At 48.2% G+C, this 21,380-nt stretch overlaps 1 protein-coding gene across 9 annotated transcripts in view; it reads left to right on the top strand.

Moving 5' to 3' along the window:
- Positions 1-21,256, top strand: part of ADGRG1 (adhesion G protein-coupled receptor G1) — a 43,496-nt gene extending 22,240 nt beyond the window's left edge. For all 9 annotated transcript variants that reach the window (XM_035118575.2, XM_035118580.2, XM_060275893.1 and 6 more), the window contains 13 exons: positions 1,467-1,664; positions 2,488-2,940; positions 4,532-4,670; positions 7,025-7,172; positions 8,054-8,197; positions 13,275-13,400; positions 14,414-14,459; positions 15,427-15,530; positions 15,636-15,754; positions 16,394-16,662; positions 18,057-18,165; positions 18,892-19,151; positions 20,803-21,256. In XM_035118575.2, coding sequence (XP_034974466.2) covers positions 1,625-1,664; positions 2,488-2,940; positions 4,532-4,670; positions 7,025-7,172; positions 8,054-8,197; positions 13,275-13,400; positions 14,414-14,459; positions 15,427-15,530; positions 15,636-15,754; positions 16,394-16,662; positions 18,057-18,165; positions 18,892-19,151; positions 20,803-20,921 — 2,076 coding nt within the window. In that variant the 5' untranslated portion in view covers positions 1,467-1,624 and the 3' untranslated portion in view covers positions 20,922-21,256. The remainder of the gene's footprint in view (positions 1-1,466; positions 1,665-2,487; positions 2,941-4,531; positions 4,671-7,024; positions 7,173-8,053; positions 8,198-13,274; positions 13,401-14,413; positions 14,460-15,426; positions 15,531-15,635; positions 15,755-16,393; positions 16,663-18,056; positions 18,166-18,891; positions 19,152-20,802) is intronic.
- The last annotated feature ends 124 nt before the right edge of the window (positions 21,257-21,380 follow it).

Here is a 21,380-nt window from a genome sequence, read left to right on the forward strand (position 1 = left end):
GGGAGCAGGATGGGACTGTGACAGCCTTTCCAACCTGGTGATTTCCAGATGTTTTGAACCACAGCTCCCAGTAACCCCCACTCAGCACAGCTGTGCTAGCTGAGGCTGATGGGAGCTATAGCTCTACCTCTCTTTCAAATCAGAACCGGTGAAGGCGATGAAGGTCCTATGTGAGTGTCTGGAGGCAGTTGGAGGATGGATGGCGGCTAACAGATTGAGATTGAATCCTGACAAGACAGAGACACTGTTTGTGGGGGACAGGAGGCGGGCAGGTGTGGAGGACTCCCTGGTCCTGAATGGGGTAACTGTGCCCCTGAAGGACCAGGTGCGCAGCCTGGGAGTCATTTTGGACTCACAGCTGTTCATGGAGGCACAGGATAATTCTGTGTCCAGGGCAGCTGTTTATCAGCTCCATCTGGTACGCAGGCTGAGACCCTACCTGCCCACGGACTGTCTCACCAGAGTGGTGCATGCTCTAGTTATCTCTCACTTGGACTGCTGCAATGCGCTCTATGTGGGGCTACCTTTGAAGGTGACCCGGAAACTACAACTAACCCAGAATGTGGCAGCTAAACTGGTGACTGGGAGCGGCCGCCGAGACCTCATAACACCGGTCCTGAAAGACCTACATTGGCTCCCAGTACGTTTCCGAGCACAATTCAAAGTGTTGGTGCTGACCTTTAAAGCCCTAAACGGCCTCGGTCCAGTATACCTGAAGGAGCGTCTCCACCCCCATCGTTCTGCCCGGACACTGAGGTCCAGTACCGAGGGCCTTCTGGCAGTTCCCTCACTACGAGAAGCCAAGTTACAGGGAACCAGGCAGAGGGCCTTCTCGGTAGTGGCGCCCACCCTGTGGAATGCCCTCCCACCAGAGGTCAAAGAGAACAACAATTACCAGACCTTTAGAAGGCATCTCAAGGCAGCCCTGTTTAGGGAAGCTTTTAATGTTTGATGGATTTCTGTATTTTAATATTTTGTTGGAAGCCGCCCAGAGTGGCTGGGGGAACCCGGCCAGATGGGCGGGGTATAAATAATAAATTGTTGTTGTTGTTGTTGTTGTTATCTGGAGGAACCGGGTTGGGGAAGGCTAAACTATACTGAAAGCGTAATTCTTTATATCCCTCCTCAGAAGCAAAGTTGTGTTGAAGTTCAGTGAGAGGAAAGTTGTTGTACCTGAGGAAAAGCCCCGTGGAACTCAGTGGATCCCATTTCTGTGGTAACATGTTTAGGATTTCAGGGTCAATTCATAAAATTAACCCTCTGCATGCCTTAAACACGCATCTATATTATAGTGCCACACACCCCTGCTTCCATGGAAAGGTTAAGCATCCAATGTTGGTGGGGATTGAAAGCACTTACCGGTAACTGCAGATTGTGCCAATGAAAGCTACCAAGAGCATCATTTTAAAAGGGTGTAGGTAATTCCAGGACCCAGAACCCTTTACAACATTCCCTTCCCTTTGCAGAAACAGGACAATGGGTTTTTAGCTTCCACGATTGCTGGCACTTCCGACTCTGCTGAGGAAGACAAGAGTGTTCATGGGGTTGCGTGGAGAAACTTGAGGGGAGCCCTCTGTCGTTGCAAGACCTTGACTGTGAAATAAACTCTTCAGAATCTCTCAGAATGCTGTTCTTCTTGTTGCCTCTCCTCTTCCAGCCCCAAGGTAATGTACACATCTTGTTACCACCATTCATGGAACAATCAGGCCCACCCCCCTGCATTTACCACCATGTGTCAGGGTTCCTCCTGGGACTCTGTGGCTTCTTCCAATGCTGCTACTTTGGAGGTGGGGGGTTCAGTCGCATCCCAGCAAATTCAGGTTGTGTCAGCTAAAAATAGATAAGGGACTCTGGTGCAACAAACTTGCTCCCTCCACCAAATCAGGTGTGGTTTTTTTGTGATCAGGAAAGTGATGGGACAATGGAATGGAAAGTGCTTAATGCAACATACTATAACCTCTGCTTTAATAAAAATCAGAAGGAATGCTGAAAAAAATACCTGACATTTTCTAACCTCCCCACAAACTTGGTGCAAAGAAATCGGAAGGAAGGCTTGATAGACAGGTCATCCGGAAGTGTCCCAAATTGCTAATGCAGAAAGTCTTCTCCAGTGCGCTGCTGGTTGATGTAACTGTGTAACCGAGGGCTCATCCAGACTTCCTTTTGTGCTGTGTTTCTAAGCACAGGTCTGTGCTTTAAGTCAGTGTTTCTCAACCAGTGTGCCTCCAGATGTTTTGGGACTACAACTCCCATCATTCCTGACCACTGGTCTTGCTAGCTAGGGATGATGGGAGTTGTAGTCCCAAAACATCTGGAGGCACACTGGTTGAGAAACACTGCTTTAAGTGCCATGGCCTAATCCCTTCCACATTCCTAAATAACCCAGGACTTCTGTTTTAACAATACAGTCAGTGCAAATACTTCTGGGTGTTTCTCTCATGTCCTGATACAATGTCTTGTGTTGTTTTGGGGATGTCTGTGATGCAGGTATTTGTGGGATCAGCAGAGATGAAGGAGACTTCCAGTTTTGTGCAACCAGGAATCAAACAAAGAAAAGCAATATCAGTTATGAAATCCAGAGCGACGGCATCAGCATTGTAAACAGTGCAGAGAAACTGATCCTAAGGGCACCTTTCACTTCAGAAATTCAGTGTGGTCATTTTCCAGAACCCAAGGAGTGTCTTCTGCCAGAACAACTGGGGCCTTATCGCATCTGTTTACACTGGTTTCCGCATGACAGTCGCTTGATGATCACCTATGGGAAGTCCAAAACGAATTTCAGCTTGACTAGCCAGGCATATACCCTGTACTGTCCTATTACAACTGAAAATTCTTCTCAAAATGGCCCCAGTGTGCTTTACAGGGTCTCCTATGCCTTTAATAGGGGTGTCCACAACACATCCCTTCCAGACAGGTCTGCATATAATTTCTACTTCACAGGTAAGCTTGTTTCTTTTTAGAAGATGTAATTGTGGGACCCAAAGGTTCAGCAGGCCCAGGCCCATTCTTGCAAGGCAGCACCCCCTCCCCAGAACACAGTGGGCCACAAGCTGGTGTGCAGCTGAAAATTTCCTGGTGTCTCCAGACTGTCAATATTTTCTAGGAGGGATTCCAAGTATTTGAACTTCAGGTTTCCACAGTTAAAGTGGATTATCCCTAATGTAACAAGCCACTTAAAAAAAAACAACACAATTTTTTTGTGGTTTGGAAAGTAATTCATTGACAAGTGAGGAATGAAGGAGTGATTAACTGGGAAACTTCTAAACAGCCTTACAAGCAAATTGGGATGAATTCAGGATGGGTGATCATTGTCGTATAACTGCATCATGAACAAAGGAGAATGTTCATTGAAGACCAAATACAGTGGTACCTCGGTTTACAAACACAATTGGTTCCGGAAGTCCGTACTTAACCTGAAGCGTACTTAATGTGAAGCGAACTTTCCCATTGAAAGTAATGGAAAGTGGATTAATCTGTTCCAGACGGGTCAGCGGAGTACTTAAACTGAAAATACTCAAACCAAGGCGTACTTAAACTGAGGTATGACTGTATAGTCTCACCGTCATATAAGCTTTGTATAAGCAAATTGGGATGAATGCTGAATAAACAGGCCATCTGGAGGAACCCACCAATAAGCAAGCTGGATTATAGAGCCATATTTCATAGAGCCACCTGTTCACCAATTCCTCGCTTTGCCAAAGCCTTGGCTATAAGCTAGCCCATCCATGTCTGGAGGGCATGGAGCCTGAAAGATCATGTATGGGGAATCATAGGTGGAAGAACTCACTTCCCCTAATTCAAATTCCTCCCCCCCCCACTCCCTCTATTGTCTCATGATCCAGTGGCTTCTCCTCTGGGTATACCAGGCTTGTGCGTAGAATGAACACTGAGGGCAGGTGGTGGGCTGTTGTATGTACCTAGAGGGGAGAGAGAGGAGGAAAGAGGTGGGAGTGCATGTGCAGGGACGTGCATCGAGCAGTCCTATGGCAGGAAGTGGAAGGGGAAGAAGGCAAACCAAATAGCACAAAATGATGAGTTTGTTAACCAAGGAGAAGTGGCGGCGGAGGTTTGTCTTAAGACAGACAATGATCAAAGCTGTATAACCAGGGCTGTATGCACTGCAAAAAGAAAATTCGCGTGCTCTTCCCCCCCAAGAAAATAACCATTCCCAATTATCCAGAGAAACCCAGCTAAAGTATGCAAATATCCATATACCATATTTGCATCTTGTATAATTTATTCTGTCAACAGAGAGCTGCGCAGCACATTGAGGCCCTGCCTCCCTTGACCACTGGAAACCTTCCTGGACCCCCTTGCCAGCTCCTGAGAGTTTGTAAGGCACAGATTATGTTACGATCATGAAAGCTAAGACCTTATTTTTAAAAAAACTAAACCTGAGTTTCTCTGGATGCTGAATCTGTGCCTTTTCTGCTGCTTTCACAGTGTGAGTAAGGAGTCCTGTAGCCTGGAATATAATCCCTAATGAGGCTGTTCCTTTTTTGCTTCCTTTTTGTGTTTGATTATGGGAAAGGTGATCAAGGAAATATGCCTGTTCGAGTATGCGATATGGAAGGAAAAGTTAGGAGCGTAGAAGAAAAGCTGAAGACCCTGGAAAAAGGCGTGAAGCCTGGCAAGAGTGGCAGGAACGGCCTTCGGCCAAACCCATTTGAGTAAGTATTCATGGGCTAGTCAACAGTCTTTGCTGGTGAACTATTTATTTAAGAAATCTTTCTGCCATCCTTTGCCAAAAAGCTCCAGGGCAGTTTACAGTGTTGCAGCATAATAAACAACGTAACGTACATACACCACACAATACCCATAAAATACAAAATAATATAAAACAACTGTGTCAGATTATTCGCAATGTCAACCCAGCAGTAAACTTCGCAGCTCAGCCCCTGGGAAATGCAAAAGCCTAGAAACCTGTTATCGTCTACTCCTGTCAGGTGCAACTAGGGGAAAATTATGTGTGACTCTGTGAAGCCCCGCTACCGCTTCTCTGTGGCAAAGTGGGGGTGGTGGGGGAACAATGTGTACAAGCCACAGGAAGTGTACGTGTGTGTCTCTGTCACTCTTCCCACACTTGAGGAGGCTTCGTATTGTCTGCATTTTTAAGCAAGCAGACCCTGATTCACACTTCCGGAGCACACAGAGCAAAATACCATTCTCCTTGGCTTTTGCACATCTCCAAATGTTGTGATACCAATGCTCATTTCTGAAAATTCACAAAATGTGTATTTTTAGGTTAAAACGCCTACACAAATACACATGTAGAAAAATGCAGTTCCAATACTTTAAAAAATAATGTATTTTTTCATGTCCCTCCCCCAAAAAAGTAATAAATCATGGATTGATGCAGAAATGGGAACTAACACACCAAACTCTGAACTAAGGCAACAAAAACTGTCCTGGGCAGAAAATATTGATCTGTCACTCCCGTTTCTCACTGTGGCTCCCTCCCAATCCCCAACATAGAAGATGTACGCCTGGGAATTCCAGCGGATAGGAGATCAATGGTGCAGGGAAAGGCTAAGCAATCTCCACCTCTTCAGGAATGTTTACCTCTTCAGGAATGGTCCCTCTTCTCCTTACGCCCAGCTGCTTTGCAGGGAGAATTGGTGAAGACTGGATTCCAAGATGTGTGTTTGCCACCAAAAGCAGAGATCCACCTAGAGTGAATCCCACTTCCCCAGCTCGGCACACTTTCCCAGCAGGTCACTGTAACTGTGTCCCACCCTCCCCATGATCTTCATCAGATGCCCCTCACCCACTGTTTACACTGGAAGCACAGTTTTACCTTGGAACTTTTCATCTGATACGCATAGCAAGTGCAAAATCCCAGACTGTGATTTGTGCAATATGGAAAAGGGTTACTGCTCCCTACTCCCTGGCAGGTGGGATGCGGGTGGCGCTGTGGGTTAAACCACTGAGCCTAGGGCTTGCCAATCAGAAGGTTGGCGCTTCGAATCCCCGCAATGGGGTGAGCTCCCGTTGCTCGGTCCCAGCTCCTGTCAACCTAGCAGTTCGAAAGCACATCAAAGTGCAAGTAGGTAAATAGGTACCGCTACAGCGGGAAGGTAAACGGCGTTTCCGTGTGCTGCTCTGGTTCGCCAGAAGCGGCTTCGTCATCCTTGCCACATGACCCAGAAGCTGTACGCCGGTTCCCTCAGCCAAGAAAACAAGATGAGCACTGCGCAACCCCAGAGTTGCCTGCGACTGGACCTAATGGTCAGGGGTCCCTTTACCTTTACCTTTACTCCCTGGCAGGGTCTGATCTGGCATGGGCTCCCTGCACCTGCAGACTCAGTGAGCAACAGGTATGATGTAGCAATATTGCAACCAGACCTCAAAGTAGCACCTGCAAATATTGGAAATGTGCCAGCATTGCATAGGCAGTCTGCTCTCTACTGCTGGGTCATCTAGTTCAATATTGCTTATGTTTATGTTTACCTTCACTAATCTGGTGCTGTCCAAATGTTTTGGACTACAGCCCCCATCACCCCTGACCAGCTTGGTGATGGCTGGGTTTCTTGTATGGGTTTTTCACCTATCTAAAGGAGCCAAAGACTGAACCTGGGGACCTTCTGCAGGCGCTGCCCTTCAGATCCTGACTATGTCCAGATACTCTGAATATTGTGGCTTGCCAACTATGAAACGTATCAGTGACTCAATACAGTTCCATGCTTCCTATCGGGTACAGTCAATTCCGAAACAGTGTCGCATGCCATTTTGCAAATATCGAAATCATACCTTACCAGCCCTCATTCACTGACACCAAAATGAATCAAAGTGCAAACATTCAGAAAAAGAGCCTGTGATTATTTGACAGCAGCCCTTGACAAGGCTTCTGGGAGCGAATTTGTTTTCAACTCTAAAAGCAAAAGTCCACAGCACCAAACACACTTGAAGGCTAATAAATGACCAAGTTGTATCAGCTTTGTTCCTTGGCACATACAGTTACCCAGGAAGTAGCTGTGAGAACCCTAGTCTCTCCAACCATACCCAGTTAACCTTTTCCCGACAGGTTGCTCCAGCGTTTGGAGACAGAGTTGGGAGAAGCAGAATTCCAAGGGAAGAACAAGACTTTTGGGAAGGGAGCACTGCTACATGCAAGCGTCTGGAATTTCCAGTCCTTCAGTCATCAGAATATAACTTTTGGACCCAAGCTGGAGGTGAGTAAAGGGAGGAAGGGCCCTTTAAAATTACCTGCTGTACAAATTATTGCTTCGTCCTTACCTCCCCATTACAAGAAGTTTCCTTCTCTATAGGGGAGAAATTCAGCTCAGTTTGTAGTTAACACCAAACTTGCCCCATTCACATTTTCTGACGCAGCATGAAAACCAAAATACAGTCATCCTTCATAGCCCACTGATTTTTGCCAAGTAATGTGTACAAAAGTGCATATACCAGGGCAAAGTGTTCATAAAAACACCTCTCTCAGTGAAAATAGCTCATACGCCAACATATTGTGGAAATTGCTTTGCAATAAGTTCACAGGTGACGCTGTGATCTAAACCACAAAGTCTAGGGCTTGCCGATCAGAAGGTCAGCAGTTTGAATCCCCGCGACGGGGTGAGCTCCCGTTGCTCAGCCCCAGCTCCTGTCAACCTAGCAGTTCGAAAGCATGCCAAAAGTGCAAGTAGATAAATAGGTACTGCTACAGCGGGAAGGTAAACGGTGTTTCCGTGTGCTGCTCTGGTTTGCCAGAAGCGGCTTAGTCATGCTGGACACATGACCTGGAAGCTGTATGCCGGCTCCCTCGGCCAGTAATGCAAGATGAGTGCCACAACCCCAGAGTCGGTCACGACTGGACCTAATGGTCAGGGGTCCCTCTACCTAAGTTCACATTAAGCAAATTGGCATACAAACGTGTACATCAGGATAAATTAGCACTAAAATTCTGATTAGTTTTCATTATGATTTTTTAAAATTGCAAATTGAAAGGTGGAGAACAGAACTTAAGGCTGGGAAAATGAGAAGCTGAGAGAAACCCAAATCGACCTGGCCTACCCCCTTTTCCTCTTCTACAAAGCATTTTCTTTTCTTTTTGAAGGAGGACAAAGAGGTTCGTGGCTTTGAAGTGATGCTGCCCAAAGCGGCCCTTGACAAAGTCGTCCTTGCAAAACCCAAACTCGGGCGCAGGCCTGCTACGCCGAGGGCAGTGCTGCTGGTGGTTTCAAGCTCCGCCCTCTTTCAGGTAAGGATGTGCAGAGAGGCTGTGGGTAAACCCACCTATCAGGCACAGAGATGTGAAGCTCCTTCAGGGATCAGTTTCTGCAACAAGAGCACCAGATGCTTCAGCACCATTTGGCAAAACAATCCCTGCCCAATTTATTGAGATCTTTCGTGAACTAGATGGTGGCATCTTTAAACTAGAAGGCTTCTTTTTTAGGGGGGCGGAATCAGTCTGTATGATGGCCTGAGTGCCTTCCATTTTTGGGGTTTCTGTATCTGTGAAGGTAGATAGTACATATGGGAACAAGCCTGCTAAACCAGCCCCTTTCTCTAAGCAACTGTAAGACAATGGCCGTAGCTGACTGCGTAAGCACCGTGATTAGCATAACCGATGAAGTCGCCTTGTGCCAAAAGGCAAATGGGTGTGCCTTTCCCCTCAGCTGCCTGGTAGTTAGAAACCAGGGTGGTTGTGTGAGAGCTGAGCAGCAAGAAAGCAGGCTGAGAAGCTAGACACAGACCCATGCTTGATTTGTGCTTGAATCCAAGGCAGTAACGAAGGGAGAAGCAAGTTCCATCTTAGGCTCAGGTTGTATATATGTGTAAATAAAACATATATCCAGTGGGTTTTTCCAGAGGGTACTCAAGGGTACACAGTACTAGCACCTCTTTTTGTTGTTGTTAAAAAGTGTGGCACTTACTGTAACTACTTCGTGGCGAGTACCGGCATCTATTTTTCTAGAAAAAAGCACTTCATATATCCTAAAGGCACCACAAATCTCAACCAGCCCTCATTCAAAGGAAACCAAAGCTGGGTAAGTGCCTGGAACCCCAGGAGTCTCTCACTGCTCAGAGATGGGGGAGTAACATGAAACACAATGAAATTTCATCCCCTTCTTGTTCTGTTATATCTCATCCTGGTCCTCCAGATTACTTTTGCAGATTATCTGCTGGTGTGACAAGGAAAGCATTTGCTGCTTTGAGATTCTGCACGGTGCCCATGCTTATCTATGTGGGCTTTTGTTCTGCTTGGTTGGTTGTAAGTCGCCTTGGGTTGCTTTGGGCTTGATAAAATGACTAACAAATTTAATAAATAATAACAAATAATAATAATAATCTGTTGAGAGGAAAGGATATGCTGGAGTACCTTTAAATGGCTGTTTATGCACTTGTGGCCAGGGAGAGGCAGAGAGTGATTTTTTCCCCCACCAGGTATTATAGTATTCACTGTACAGGTGAAACTCGGAAAATTAGAATATCGTCGAAAAGTGCATTTATTTCAGTAATGCAACTTAAAAGGTGAAACCAATATATGAGATAGATGCATGACATGCAAAGCAAGATATGTCAAGCCTTTATTTGTTGTAATTGTAATTATTTGTCGTTAGGCGGGTCAATTATAAATGGAATGTAATTAATGAAATGTAATAGCAATGTTTATTTTTGTTTATTTTGTATTATTGTAACACTTTGTTTTATTACTGTGGAATTTCCCAAAAAAAGCATTTGTAATTTTTTTTAAAAAAAATAATAAGTTGCATTACTGAAATAAATGCACTTTTCGACGATATTCTAATTTTCTGAGTTTCACCTGTATAATTCCCCTAAACCTGCAAGCTATCAGGGACAATTTCACAGCCACTTTATAATAATAATAATAATAATTTATTATTTATACCCCGCCCATCTGGCCGGGTTCCCCCAGCCACTCTGGGCGGCTTCCAAAAAAAAACAGAAATTCTAAAATACAGAAATCCATCAAACATTAAAAGCTTCCCTAAACAGGGCTGCCTTGAGATGCCTTCTAAAGGTCTGGTAATTGTTCTCTTTGACCTCTAGTGGGAGGGCATTCCACAGGGTGGGTGCCACTACCGAGAAGGCCCTCTGCCTGGTTCCCTGTAACTTGGCTTCTCGTAATGAGGGAACCGCCAGAAGGCCCTCGGAGCTGGACCTCAGTGTCCGGGCAGAACGATGGGGGTGGAGACGCTCCTTCAGGTATACCGGACCGAGGCCGTTTAGGGCTTTAAAGGTCAACACCAACACTTTGAATTGTGCTCGGAAACGTACTGGGAGCCAATGTAGGTCTTTTAGGACCGGTGTTATGTGATCTCGGCGGCCGCTCCCAGTCACCAGTCTAGCTGCCGCATTCTGGATTAGTTGTAGTTTCCGGGTCACCTTCAAAGGTAGCCCCACGTAGAGCGCATTGCAGTAGTCCAAGCGAGAGATAACTAGAGCATGCACCACTCTGGAGAGACAGTCAGTGGGCAGGTAGGGACTCAGCCTGCGTACCAGATGGAGCTGATAAACAGCTGCCCTGGACACGGAGTTGACCTGTGCCTCCATGGACAGCTGTGAGTCTAAAATGACTCCCAGGCTGCGCACCTGGTCTTTCAGGGGCACAGTTACCCCATTCAGGACCAGGGAGTCCTCCACACCCGCCCGCCTCCTGTCCCCCACAAACAGTACTTCTGTCTTGTCAGGATTCAATCTCAATCTGTTAGCCGCCATCCATCCTCCAACCGCCTCCAAGCACTCACACAGGACCTTCACCGCCTTCACTGGTTCTGATTTAAAAGAGAGGTAGAGCTGGGTATCATCAGCATACTGATGGACACCCAGCCCAAACCCCCTGATGATCTCTCCCAGTGGCTGCATATAGATGTTAAAAAGCATGGGGGAGAGGACAGAACCCTGAGGCACCCCACAAGTGAGCGCCCAGGGGTCTGAACACTCATCCCCCACCACCACTTTCTGAACACGGCCCAGGAGGAAGGAGCGGAACCACTGCATGACAGTGCCCCCAGCTCCCAAGCCCTCTAGACGGTCCAGAAGGATGTTATGGTCGATGGTGTCAAAAGCCGCTGAGAGATCCAGCAGAACAAGGAAACAGCTCTTACCTTTGTCCCTAGCCCGCCGGAGATCATCGACCAGTGCGACCAAGGCAGTTTCAGTCCCATGATGAGGCCTGAATCCTGACTGGAAGGGATCCAAATGGTCCGCTTCTTCCAGGCGTGCCTGGAGTTGTTCCGCAACCACTCGCTCAATCACCTTGCCCAAGAATGGAAGATTTGAGACTGGGCGATAGTTGGCCATATTGGCCGGATCTAAAGATGGTTTTTTAAGAAGCGGTTTAATAACCGCCTCTTTCAGCGGGTCTGGGAAGGCTCCCTCATGGAGAGAAGCATTTACCAACCCGCGAAGCCCATCGCCCAGCCCTTCCTGGCTAGCTTTTATAAGCCAGGATGGGCAAGGATCAAGGAGACAGGTGGTTGGTTTCATTCGTCTAAGCAGCCTGTCCACATCCTCGGAGGTAACAGATTGAAATTGATCCCACAAAACTTGACTAGACAGGACTCTAGCACTCCCCCGCCCCGGCCCTGCTCCCACGGTGGAGTCTACCTCTTCCCGAATCTGAGCGACTTTATCTGCAAAAAACTTTGCAAAATCATTGCAGGAGATCATGTGGCCCGTACTGGGCCCGGATGGAGCAGGTGGTTCCGCTAAATTGCGAACCACCTGGAAGAGTCTCCTGCTGCTGTTTTCTGCAGATGCGATGGAGACGGTGAAGAAGGTCCTCTTCGCCGTCGCCATTGCCACTTGGTAGGCTCGAAGTTGAGCTCTAGCCCGTGTCCGGTCTGATTCAAAATGAGTTTTCCGCCACCGGCGCTCTAGCCGTCTCAACGACTGTTTCATTGCCCTCAGCGCCGGGGAAAACCACGGGGCTGTCCGGGCTCCATGCAATCTGAGAGGGCGCTTCGGAGCCAGACAGTCAATAGCGCTGGTTAACTCCGCATTCCAGCGGGCCACCAGGGAATCAGCTGAAAGGCCATCGACATGGGATAAAACATCCGCCCAGATGGCCTGGGTTGCTGTGCATAAGAGAAACCTGGTGGGCAAGCAGCGCCAAGAACGGGCCCATCGGCTTCCTCCAACCAGGTCTCTGTCACACATGCCAGGTCAAATCCTCCATCCACAATCAGGTCGTGAATGGCGGTGGTCTTATTCATCATCGACCTGGCATTGCACAGCAGCACCTTCAGGTCATGTGGGTATCCCTTGCTGATTCCAATATCCGTCCGGTCAGGACCAGACCTGGAGGCAGGGATAGTCCTCAGACAACGACTAAGTCTGCCTCCTCGGTAATGACATGGTCTGGTCTTAGCGTAACTCCTCCTCCTACCCGTGACCACTGAGATCGGTTGTTCCAGTGCACACCCCCCTGTGGAATCTGCCCCAGCCATTTTGCTTGCTGGGACCCCCTCCCGGGCAGCCCTGACCCCTCCCCTTAAAAACAAAATAAAACCTCTAAAAAACAGCAAAGAACTCAACAAAAGAAGAACACAAAAAAGACAATAAAACAATAAAACCAAAAACAATAAAAATTACAAATACACTAAAATTTAACAGATTCCCACCCCCAACTAAAAATCCCTCCCACCTACCACCACTTTGTTGCTTTCTAGTCTTTTTTTACTGTTGCACTGCACTGAACTAATAGCATGTTGTCCAATTTGGGAGTCTCCTCGCTAGCCAGGAGCTGTAGCCAGAAACATGTCCGGCTTGCCTTGAAGTCCCTAGGCCCCATCCCCGGCTGATTTCCTTTGGTTCCAGCGTGTATGCTCCTGGATGAAATATGGAGCACAGGAAGCTCCAAACTAGAAGGGAACAGACTGGCCCTGCCTATAAAGCACCACTTAACTGAAAACTGAGCAAATTAGCTGCCTGCTTTAGGGCATCAACTGAAATGTCTTCCAAGCCAGGGATAAATTCCACACTTGCAGAAACGTCAGCTGCATTCCGACAAGCTCAGGTTGTGGCATGAAGTTCTGGGGTTCTGCTGCTGTTGGGAGAAAGAGACTCAAACTCTGCATCTGATGATGGTGTGACTATGTACAGGCAGGATCAGGTCCGCATGGAGGGAAGGTTGGGCAGAACCAGGTTTCATGAAGCAATACTGCCCCAAGAGGACAGACATGCAGGTGGACTTTGGAATGCCTTGGTATGCACAGACTAACTGCAAAGGCATGTTATGACTCAAATTGGGCTGTATAAAATGATGTGACTTGGGTGGTCTCAAATGCTCCGATCTTTATTTCCTGCAGGACCAAAGTTCTTCGGACCAGATCCTGGGTGGGAAAGTGATTGGCCTCTCTATCTGGAACACTTCAGTCCATGGCCTGCTCAAAGAGGAGCGGGTGGCACTCACTTTCTGGCACAACCGTCTTCCGGTAGGCCCTGAAAACCTTCATTCCGCTCAGAAGATCACAGGATCTTCTGGTGTTCCTTCTGATGTGGCTAAATTCTCCCTAAAGCTGGGCTGTTTTCCAGTATGAACTTACAACTCAAGTTTTAGCATTGCATGTGGAACCTTCTGAGAATCTTTGCCTGGTCACTTTTTCAAAGAGAAAAACACCACCAAGTGACAACTCCCTTTGCTGAAATTATTCTATGGTTGCTTGTTCTTGGAACCGAACCCCTATTTTCCAATCTCCTCTCTACAGTCAGGATTCTGTGCCCACTAAGCATGCCCACTCCTCACAGAGTTATTTTTCCTCCTCACCCTAAACATTTTTTGCACTCTTGCAAAAACTGCGCTTCCTGCAATACAGAGAGTTGGACTAGATTGGTTCCTTCCAACTCTTTGATTCTGTGAAATCCTTCTGCACTTCTGTAACCTGCCAATTCCTCCCTCCTGTGCAGATTTTGCCATTTGCTTCCATAAGGTTGCACACTGAACTGAGGTTGCTATCACTAGGAACATAGGGGGCTGCCTTATACTGAGTTAGGTAATTGATCTATTTAGCTCAGTATTTCCTGCACTGACTGGCAGCAGCTATCTATGTTTTCAGGCAGGGGTCTCTCCCAACCCTACCTGGAGATGATGGTGATGGTGATGATATTTTATTTGTACCCCGCCCATCTGGCTGGGTTTCCCCAGCCACTCTGGGTGGCTCCCAACAGAATATTAAAAACACGATAAAATATCAGACATTAAAAACTTCACATGGGGGATTGAAACTAAGACTTTCTGCATGCAAAGCAGATTGTCTTATTGCCTGTTCCCCAAAGTATATTGCTCCTGTCTTTCTATCTCTGACTGTTTCACTGGGTGGAAGTATATTTAAGAGACTGTGTAGTTGTGAGGAAGCTGTAGGGACATCTCACTGAACAGCAACATTTCCCTGTTGTTGGCTTTTAAATCACCTGTGTTAAATTCACCCTCTGATATTTGTTCTTTCAGTCGAACGTGACTCCCCAGTGTGTGTTCTGGGACATTGGCTCTGAAGGTAAGTTCCCACAGTAGCTGGGGTGGGTGAGATGTTTGGAAGGAATTCCCCTGAGCCCTCCTTCCACATCCTCTGTATTCAGGGGCGTAGCAAGGGGGGCGATGGGGGTGGTCCGCCCCGGGTTCCACTCTGGGGGTGTGCCACTTGGCGCCCCCACCCCCGCGACTCCCAAGCCGAGCCTCCAGCCTCCCGGTAAAAAGTCCGCTCGACGCCGATACCCCGCCACATAACAACGCATGTGTCGTTACGTAACACACATGCGTCATTGCGTAGCGACGCCCCCCCCCCAGGGTGCACGGCAATTTGCCGCCCCGGGTGTCACAGTGGCTCGCTACACCGCTGGTTTGGTTGCTCCTTGAGAGCATGTGAAACCAGGTGTGCGAATCACAACCTCCCCCTGCAGTAGCCCACGTTAAGGACGGACTATTTGGACCAGAGCTTTCCAAATTTCTGAGCTGAATCTTGTTAATACTGGAGGTGCCCTTTTCCCACCTGAAATGATGTACCTTGGCAGCATGTATGAATTATCACCGTCTGGAATTTCTGCGTGAGTCACAGTTCTGGACATGCCCCTTGGTTGGAAACTGGTTGGGACAAAAGCAGTTCAACTTTCAGAGGCCTTCCTGAATAACAAACTCTTTTGTGAGACATCTAGGAGCAGGCAGGGACGATTCCTGACAAGCCTCCGCTGGCATGAGTTCCACAGGACAGGGGTCCTGCCATTCAAAACCCTCAGTCCCTAGTAAAGGCCAACTGAATTTTACAGGTGCAGGGAACTTTCTGTCTGGATTAGTAGAACCCAACAGACCACTCCCACACTGTATATGTTGTAGTAGAACCATTGAATTGTAGAATTGTAAAGGACCCAGAGGGTCATCTAGCCCAATCCCTTGCAATGTATGGCTTTGCTCACTTACTCTACATGGGGGCGCCTGCCTGCAGTGAGGCTTCTCCTTTTCACCCCTAGCTGGCCATCCAGGCAAGTGGAATTCATCTGGCTGTGAAGCAGAACGAGGAGTGGACCGAACTATCTGCCGCTGTGACCATCTCACCTTTTTTGCTGTGCTGATGGTGAGTGCTAGTGGCTCCCATGCCAGGTAGACCTGCGCAAAGGTCTTCCTGCACCACCTGCCCATCATTCTCTACCCCTTTTAAGCTGTCTCCTTCCACCTTCAGGTGTCCTCCCCAGAAATCGGCCGCAGCCACCAGGTCTACCTGACCTTGATCACTTACATTGGGTGTATCGTTTCGGCCGTGGCATCGTTCTTCACCATCTTCTTCTTCCTCTGCACAAAGTAAGGCAGATCGAAAATTTTGCTCCAAATAGGGCAGAAGTCCTGGGGGATTGGGGAGACAGCCCAGGAGGAAGACTTGCTGGATCCTAGGAGGAGATCCAACAGGGAATCATGGACTGAGGGCGGGGGGCAAGAATAATCAACAGAGGATGGAGGAGAGATGCAGAAAAGGTGAAAAGTCAGAGCAGGCTTCCACAACCTGGTGCCCTCCAGATGTTTTGCACTACAACTCCCAGCAGCCCCATAGTTCAAGGAACCATGGCTTTGTGTTATGTACGAGCCAGGCTGTTGTCTCACAAGTGAGCTCGGTTGTGTTTTTTGCTGCACTGATCTCAAGCCACCAAAGTAGAAGCATGGAAGAGGAGTATCCCAGGAAAAGGCAAGTGGGTCTTTCCTTGGGAATACCTAGCTTATGGCCACCAGCTGCCACATCTGTGGAGGGGAACACCATGGAGAAAACCCTATGGGCTGCTGGAGCCAGGTGTGCATGTGACAGACATGTGTGGCTTGTATTGAGAAAGAGTAAGGCATTGATTGAAGCCAGATCCTGGGAGATTTAGTGTATGGTTTGACTGAAGCTTAGGGTGGGGATCCCACACACAATTGGGAAAGAAATATCACACACTCTCTCCTCCCCAGGAGGAAGCAAGGGGACAACATTGTCTACGTTCACATGAACCTCCTCTGGGCCATCTTCCTTCTCAACATGAGCTTCCTCATCGCAGTGCCTCTGGCCCCTAACGGTGGTGAAGTAGCTTGCAAATCTGGCGCCATGTTTCTGCATTTCGGGGTGCTGGCCTGCCTGACCTGGATGGGTATCGAGGGCTACAGCCTGTACCTCCTTGTGATCAGAGTCTTCAATTCCAACATCAAGCACCTGCTCCTTAAGCTTTGCCTGGTGGGCTGGGGTGAGTGGCCAGGGGTCGCTGGGGGTGGTGCAGGTCTCTTGTGGACATAGGCAAAGAAGGTTGCGACCAGGTCCATTAGGAAGCTGGGCTGTACATAAGAGAAGACGATCCATATGCGGAGAGAAAGCATCTGATGCAGTGGAGTAGCTCAGAGTGTGGGCAGATTTCTGGGAAGCCCCCAGTTGAAATCTGGACTCTATCACAAAAGGAGGCTACTTTATGCCAAGTCAAACAGCTGGTCCATTTGGCTCAGCATTGTCTGGGTGTGGTTCTCCAGGGGCTGGTATTCAGCTGAGTCCTACCCAGAGTAAACCCACGGAAATTAATGAGCTGAAGGTAATGCTGGCCATTAACTTCAGTGGGTCTATTCTGAGCAGGACTCAGGGTCTTCACTATCTCTACCTGGGGATGCCTTTGGGTATCTGATCCAGCCATTGGCCTAATCCAGCAGGACTCTTCTTAGGTCAATTGACAGGAAGTAGCTTTTTTTTTTTTAACACGGGAATATTCAGAAGTGGTATCCTCTCCCTCTGCTTTGAACTGGAAACTTTTATCTATGGTAAAAAATAAATAAATTCAGCTTTAGTGCCTGAAGTTGGGGTGGGGGTGATCTCATAGAGCAGGGTTGGGGAGCCATTTTCAGCCCCAGACAACGCTTCCATGAAACTTCCCAGGGAACCCATGTCAGTGGCAGATGGGGCTGGGGGCAAAAGTGGGCAGAGCCAGAAATGTGCCTTTTGCCTTTCTGCAATCTGCTGGCTTCCACGCACAGCCCTCCCTTTCCTCCTTCAGTCTAGCAGAATTGAAGGACACATCCCAGCCAGGCCAAGCCACTCAGGAAGGGTGTGGCCTGGGGAGAGTCCTGAGGGCCAGTTAAGAGAGGCTTAGAGGGCAACATTTGGCCCCTGAGAAGACACAGGCTTCCCATACCTCTTCTCAAGCTTGGGGAGCAGCTGCTGCCCATTTTCCTTGCCCCACCCCAAGATAGGTTTCTGAGTTGCGGGATAAGGGAGGGCATTCTGCCTTTCTGACTCTCTTCCTGTCGACCATTCACAAAAAGCCTTGGAGAACATTTGGCCCCCTTCAGAACCCCTTGGGACCAACAGGAGGGCAGAATCCATCCTCATTTTGGATCCACTCATTTTCCTGTCTGCTGTTCAGAGTGATTTTATTCTGCTCCTTGTGGTTGTGTTTATTTCTTATTGGTTTGTAATTTTTATCTAGCATAGTTCACTTTTGCTTGCTTTGGAGGTTTTTGTACGTGACTTGCAAATACTTAGAAATAAAATGCATGTGTGTATGGGGGGGGGGGGGCAGGGGGTGAATGCAGGTGCCAAGGACCACCCAGGGGAGTGGGGTAGAAACATTAATGCATATTGTCCTCTGCCTTGCAGGTCTTCCCATATTCATTGTTCTGCTGATCTGTGTGATCAACCCGTCGCATTACGGACATTTCCCCATTAAAGTGTATGAATCCTCTGGGGAATATACCAATGCAACAATGTAAGTGGCTTTGGGGGGGGGGTGCTGTCCTCTCACAGCCAAGTTGATTCAGGTAGCTGCATTCACAGTTTAGCCATAAACCAGAAGTATAAAAGCCTTTTCCTGGTAGTGGGCAGGGCAGAGACAGAAGTGGTCTCTCCCTCCCTCCCTCTCTCCCCCTCTCTCTCTCTCTGCCTGCCACCCTATTTCTCCACATTTCCAACCCCTGCATGCACCGCGCCTATTTAAATTTAGTGCTGCTTGGGCCCGGGGTGGGATCCACCTATCAGATGTGGCCTGTGGAGGGTTGGAGAGGGTGTAAAATGGGCTTTCTTCTGCCCTGAGATGTTCAATGAACTTTGAAAGTTCCACATTGGATTGACAAAAGGACATCCTTGGTTGTGTCTCTCACCCAAACGGATGTCTCCAGAGCGGTGCAGTCTGTCCCCAAAATGTTCTGACAAACACACCTTGCTCAAATTTTTGATGAACAACCTTCCAAAATGCAAGCATGGGTGCCCCTATTTCCGTTATTTCTGATCTAAAAAGAAGGGGCAAAGAACATTCTACCGTTCCTAAGCTTGTTTGTCTAGACTTGATTCTTCTGGTCGGCCACTGTGAGGTCAGGATGCTGGACTAGATGGGCCATTGGCCTGATCCAACAGGGGTCTTTTTATGTTCTTATGAACATGCTTTGGGACACTGTGCCACATCCCTCATGCCTGCTCCCTCCCTCTTCTTTTCCAGCTGCTGGATCACCAAAAAGGAGATCAACAACTTCCTGAATCTGGGCTTTCTAAGCCTGGTGCTCTTCTTCAACACCATCATGCTGGGCGCAATGGTGCAAGCGATCCTCAAGCTGCGATATCACTGGGGATACGCCGTGATGCTCCTGGGGCTGAGCTGTGTGCTGGGCATCCCTTGGGGGCTGGCCTTCTTCTCCTTCACCTCTGGAACCTTCAAGCTGGTGTCCGTGTACCTTTTCACCATCATCAACTCACTCCAAGGTCAGTGGGTGGCAGCTGTTTCCTCCCTTCACTTATTTGGGTTGCAATCTTGTCACCGTTTCTTCTTTCCAGTGGAAGTTGGTCTGTTAGGGTGAACAGGGCACTGCCCCACGAACCTTAGTCTCTACCTGGCTGCCGCCTTCATTACAACCAGTCCAAGGGGTGGTTCTGCTTTTTGTTAGCTCTAGCGCCACCTACTGTTGACCTCCTCGCCTATTGCCCTACTAGTCCCAAAGGGGAATCAGCCTCCATCAGTGCCGGATTTACATATAAGCTAAACAAGCTATAGCTTAGGGCCCCACTCTCTTGCCCCCCCCAAAAAAATTCGCTATTAATATACTACTGTACTTCTTAATTGTATTTCAGTTCAACAATTACTTTGATAAAATACATATTTTGTTATGTGCAAATGGCTTTAGATACATATGATGTCCATAAATTACCATATAGCATATCTTCAACACAAAAAACAGCGACAATTTGTTGTTGACAAAGGAGAGCTGGACATATTACCTTCAGTAGCTTAGGGCCTCATCAAACCTAAATCCGGCCCTGGCCGCCATTGAAGTCACATTCTTCAGCTTGCAGTTTATTACCAGGCAGCATCTTCAGAATCAGCCCAAGGGCCAAACTACATGTGACATTAGTCAATAGGGTTGTGGGTTTTGTGTTTTTTGACATGGGGCAGGGAGACAGATCCTAATATGGAGGCTTGAGTTTTTTTTAGCCTTTTCCTCCCTTGCTACAGCCCTGATGCAGATTGGGGCCTCCACGCTTGCAGTTTGCACTGCAAAAAAGAAAAGAAGTCCTCTTCATTTCAGTGGGATCTTGTTTGACCACAAAATTGCAGGAGAGAGAGAGTGTGTGTGTGTACCGTACACAATCCAAAGCAACTCCACCGAAAGAAGCAGAGGGCTTCTTAAAGTCTACCCTCCTTGTTAGGGTTCACATTAGTAGGAAGCTGCCTCATTCTGAGCCCTAGAGCATTGCTCCAACTAGCACAGCATCATCAGCACTGACTGACAGAGGCTGCCCAGGTTTTCAGGCAGGGACTTACTCTCAGCCCTACCTGAAGATGCCATCAGTGATTGAACCTGGGACATTTTGCATGCAAAGCTCACCTCTGCTCCACACTTGACTGGCAATGGCTCTTGGGGGCTCTCCAACATGGAGTCATTCTCAGCCCTACCTGGACCTTGCACCTGGGACCTTTTGCACTCTGGTGGCTGGTCCATTGCCGTGCATGGGGCTCCCATGGAAGGTGGTGGAGGATCCTTCCTTTGAGGTTTTTAAGCAGAGGTTGGGTGTTGCTGAAGTTGTGATTCCTGCATTGCAGGGGGTTGGGCTAGCTGAACCTTGGGGTCCCTCCCAACATCATATTTCTATGTTTCTAACCTTCGTGTTCCCCTCACTTGTCTGGACTCTTGCAACCAGTTGTCTCCGCCTCTTGCTGGCCTCCCTGCCTCTCACGCGGCAGTCTCTAGGGACACCACCCACTGCTGCTTTTGCTTGCAGAGTGTGGGCTCTGTTGCTGAGCTGTGTTCTTCCCTGACACTGCCGCAGGGGAGGTGCACAGGTCAGGAGGACAAGCCTTGGCATGCCCCTCCAACTTCTCCTTTCATGTTTCCCTCTCCTCCTTCTCTCCCCACAGGGTTCCTCATCTTCCTTTGGTACTTGGCAAAAACCCTCCAGTCCCGCAGGTCTTCCTCCTACTTCTACAGCACAACTTCCAGCAGTGTCAAGCTACAGCCAAGCAGCACCAGCATATGACCCAGTGAGGGGGGCCACATTCTGCTTGGATGTCCTGCCTTGCCTCCTGTGGAACCGAAGGCCTCATCCCTACCTGCTTCGAAAATCCAGACTTTCAGGAATCACTTTGTCCTTGCACTGCTCATAGCTGAGTGGTTGGCATACAAGCTATTTTAAAACCTGGAACCCTCCATGCCTGTCTCTCCCCTATTTATCAGGGATACCCTTGCCTCTAACCCCTGTCTCCATGGAAAGCGCTCGTACCTGTTGAGCACGTGCGAGGGAACTGTTGCAAAGAGGAAACCACGTCCAGAAATTGTTTAAATGCAGTATTTCTATATATATATGTAATTTTTTTTAAAGGGGAATTCTTTTTGTGACACCTTTTCCCAACAAAAAAGGACCACTCTCCTGCTCTGCCATCAGTTATGAGGCATATTGGGGTATGTGATGGCAAAAATAAAATAAATGGATAGGTAT

This window comes from Zootoca vivipara, chromosome 6 (genome assembly GCF_963506605.1).
Source record: "Zootoca vivipara chromosome 6, rZooViv1.1, whole genome shotgun sequence".
NCBI classification, from domain to species: domain Eukaryota; kingdom Metazoa; phylum Chordata; class Lepidosauria; order Squamata; family Lacertidae; genus Zootoca; species Zootoca vivipara.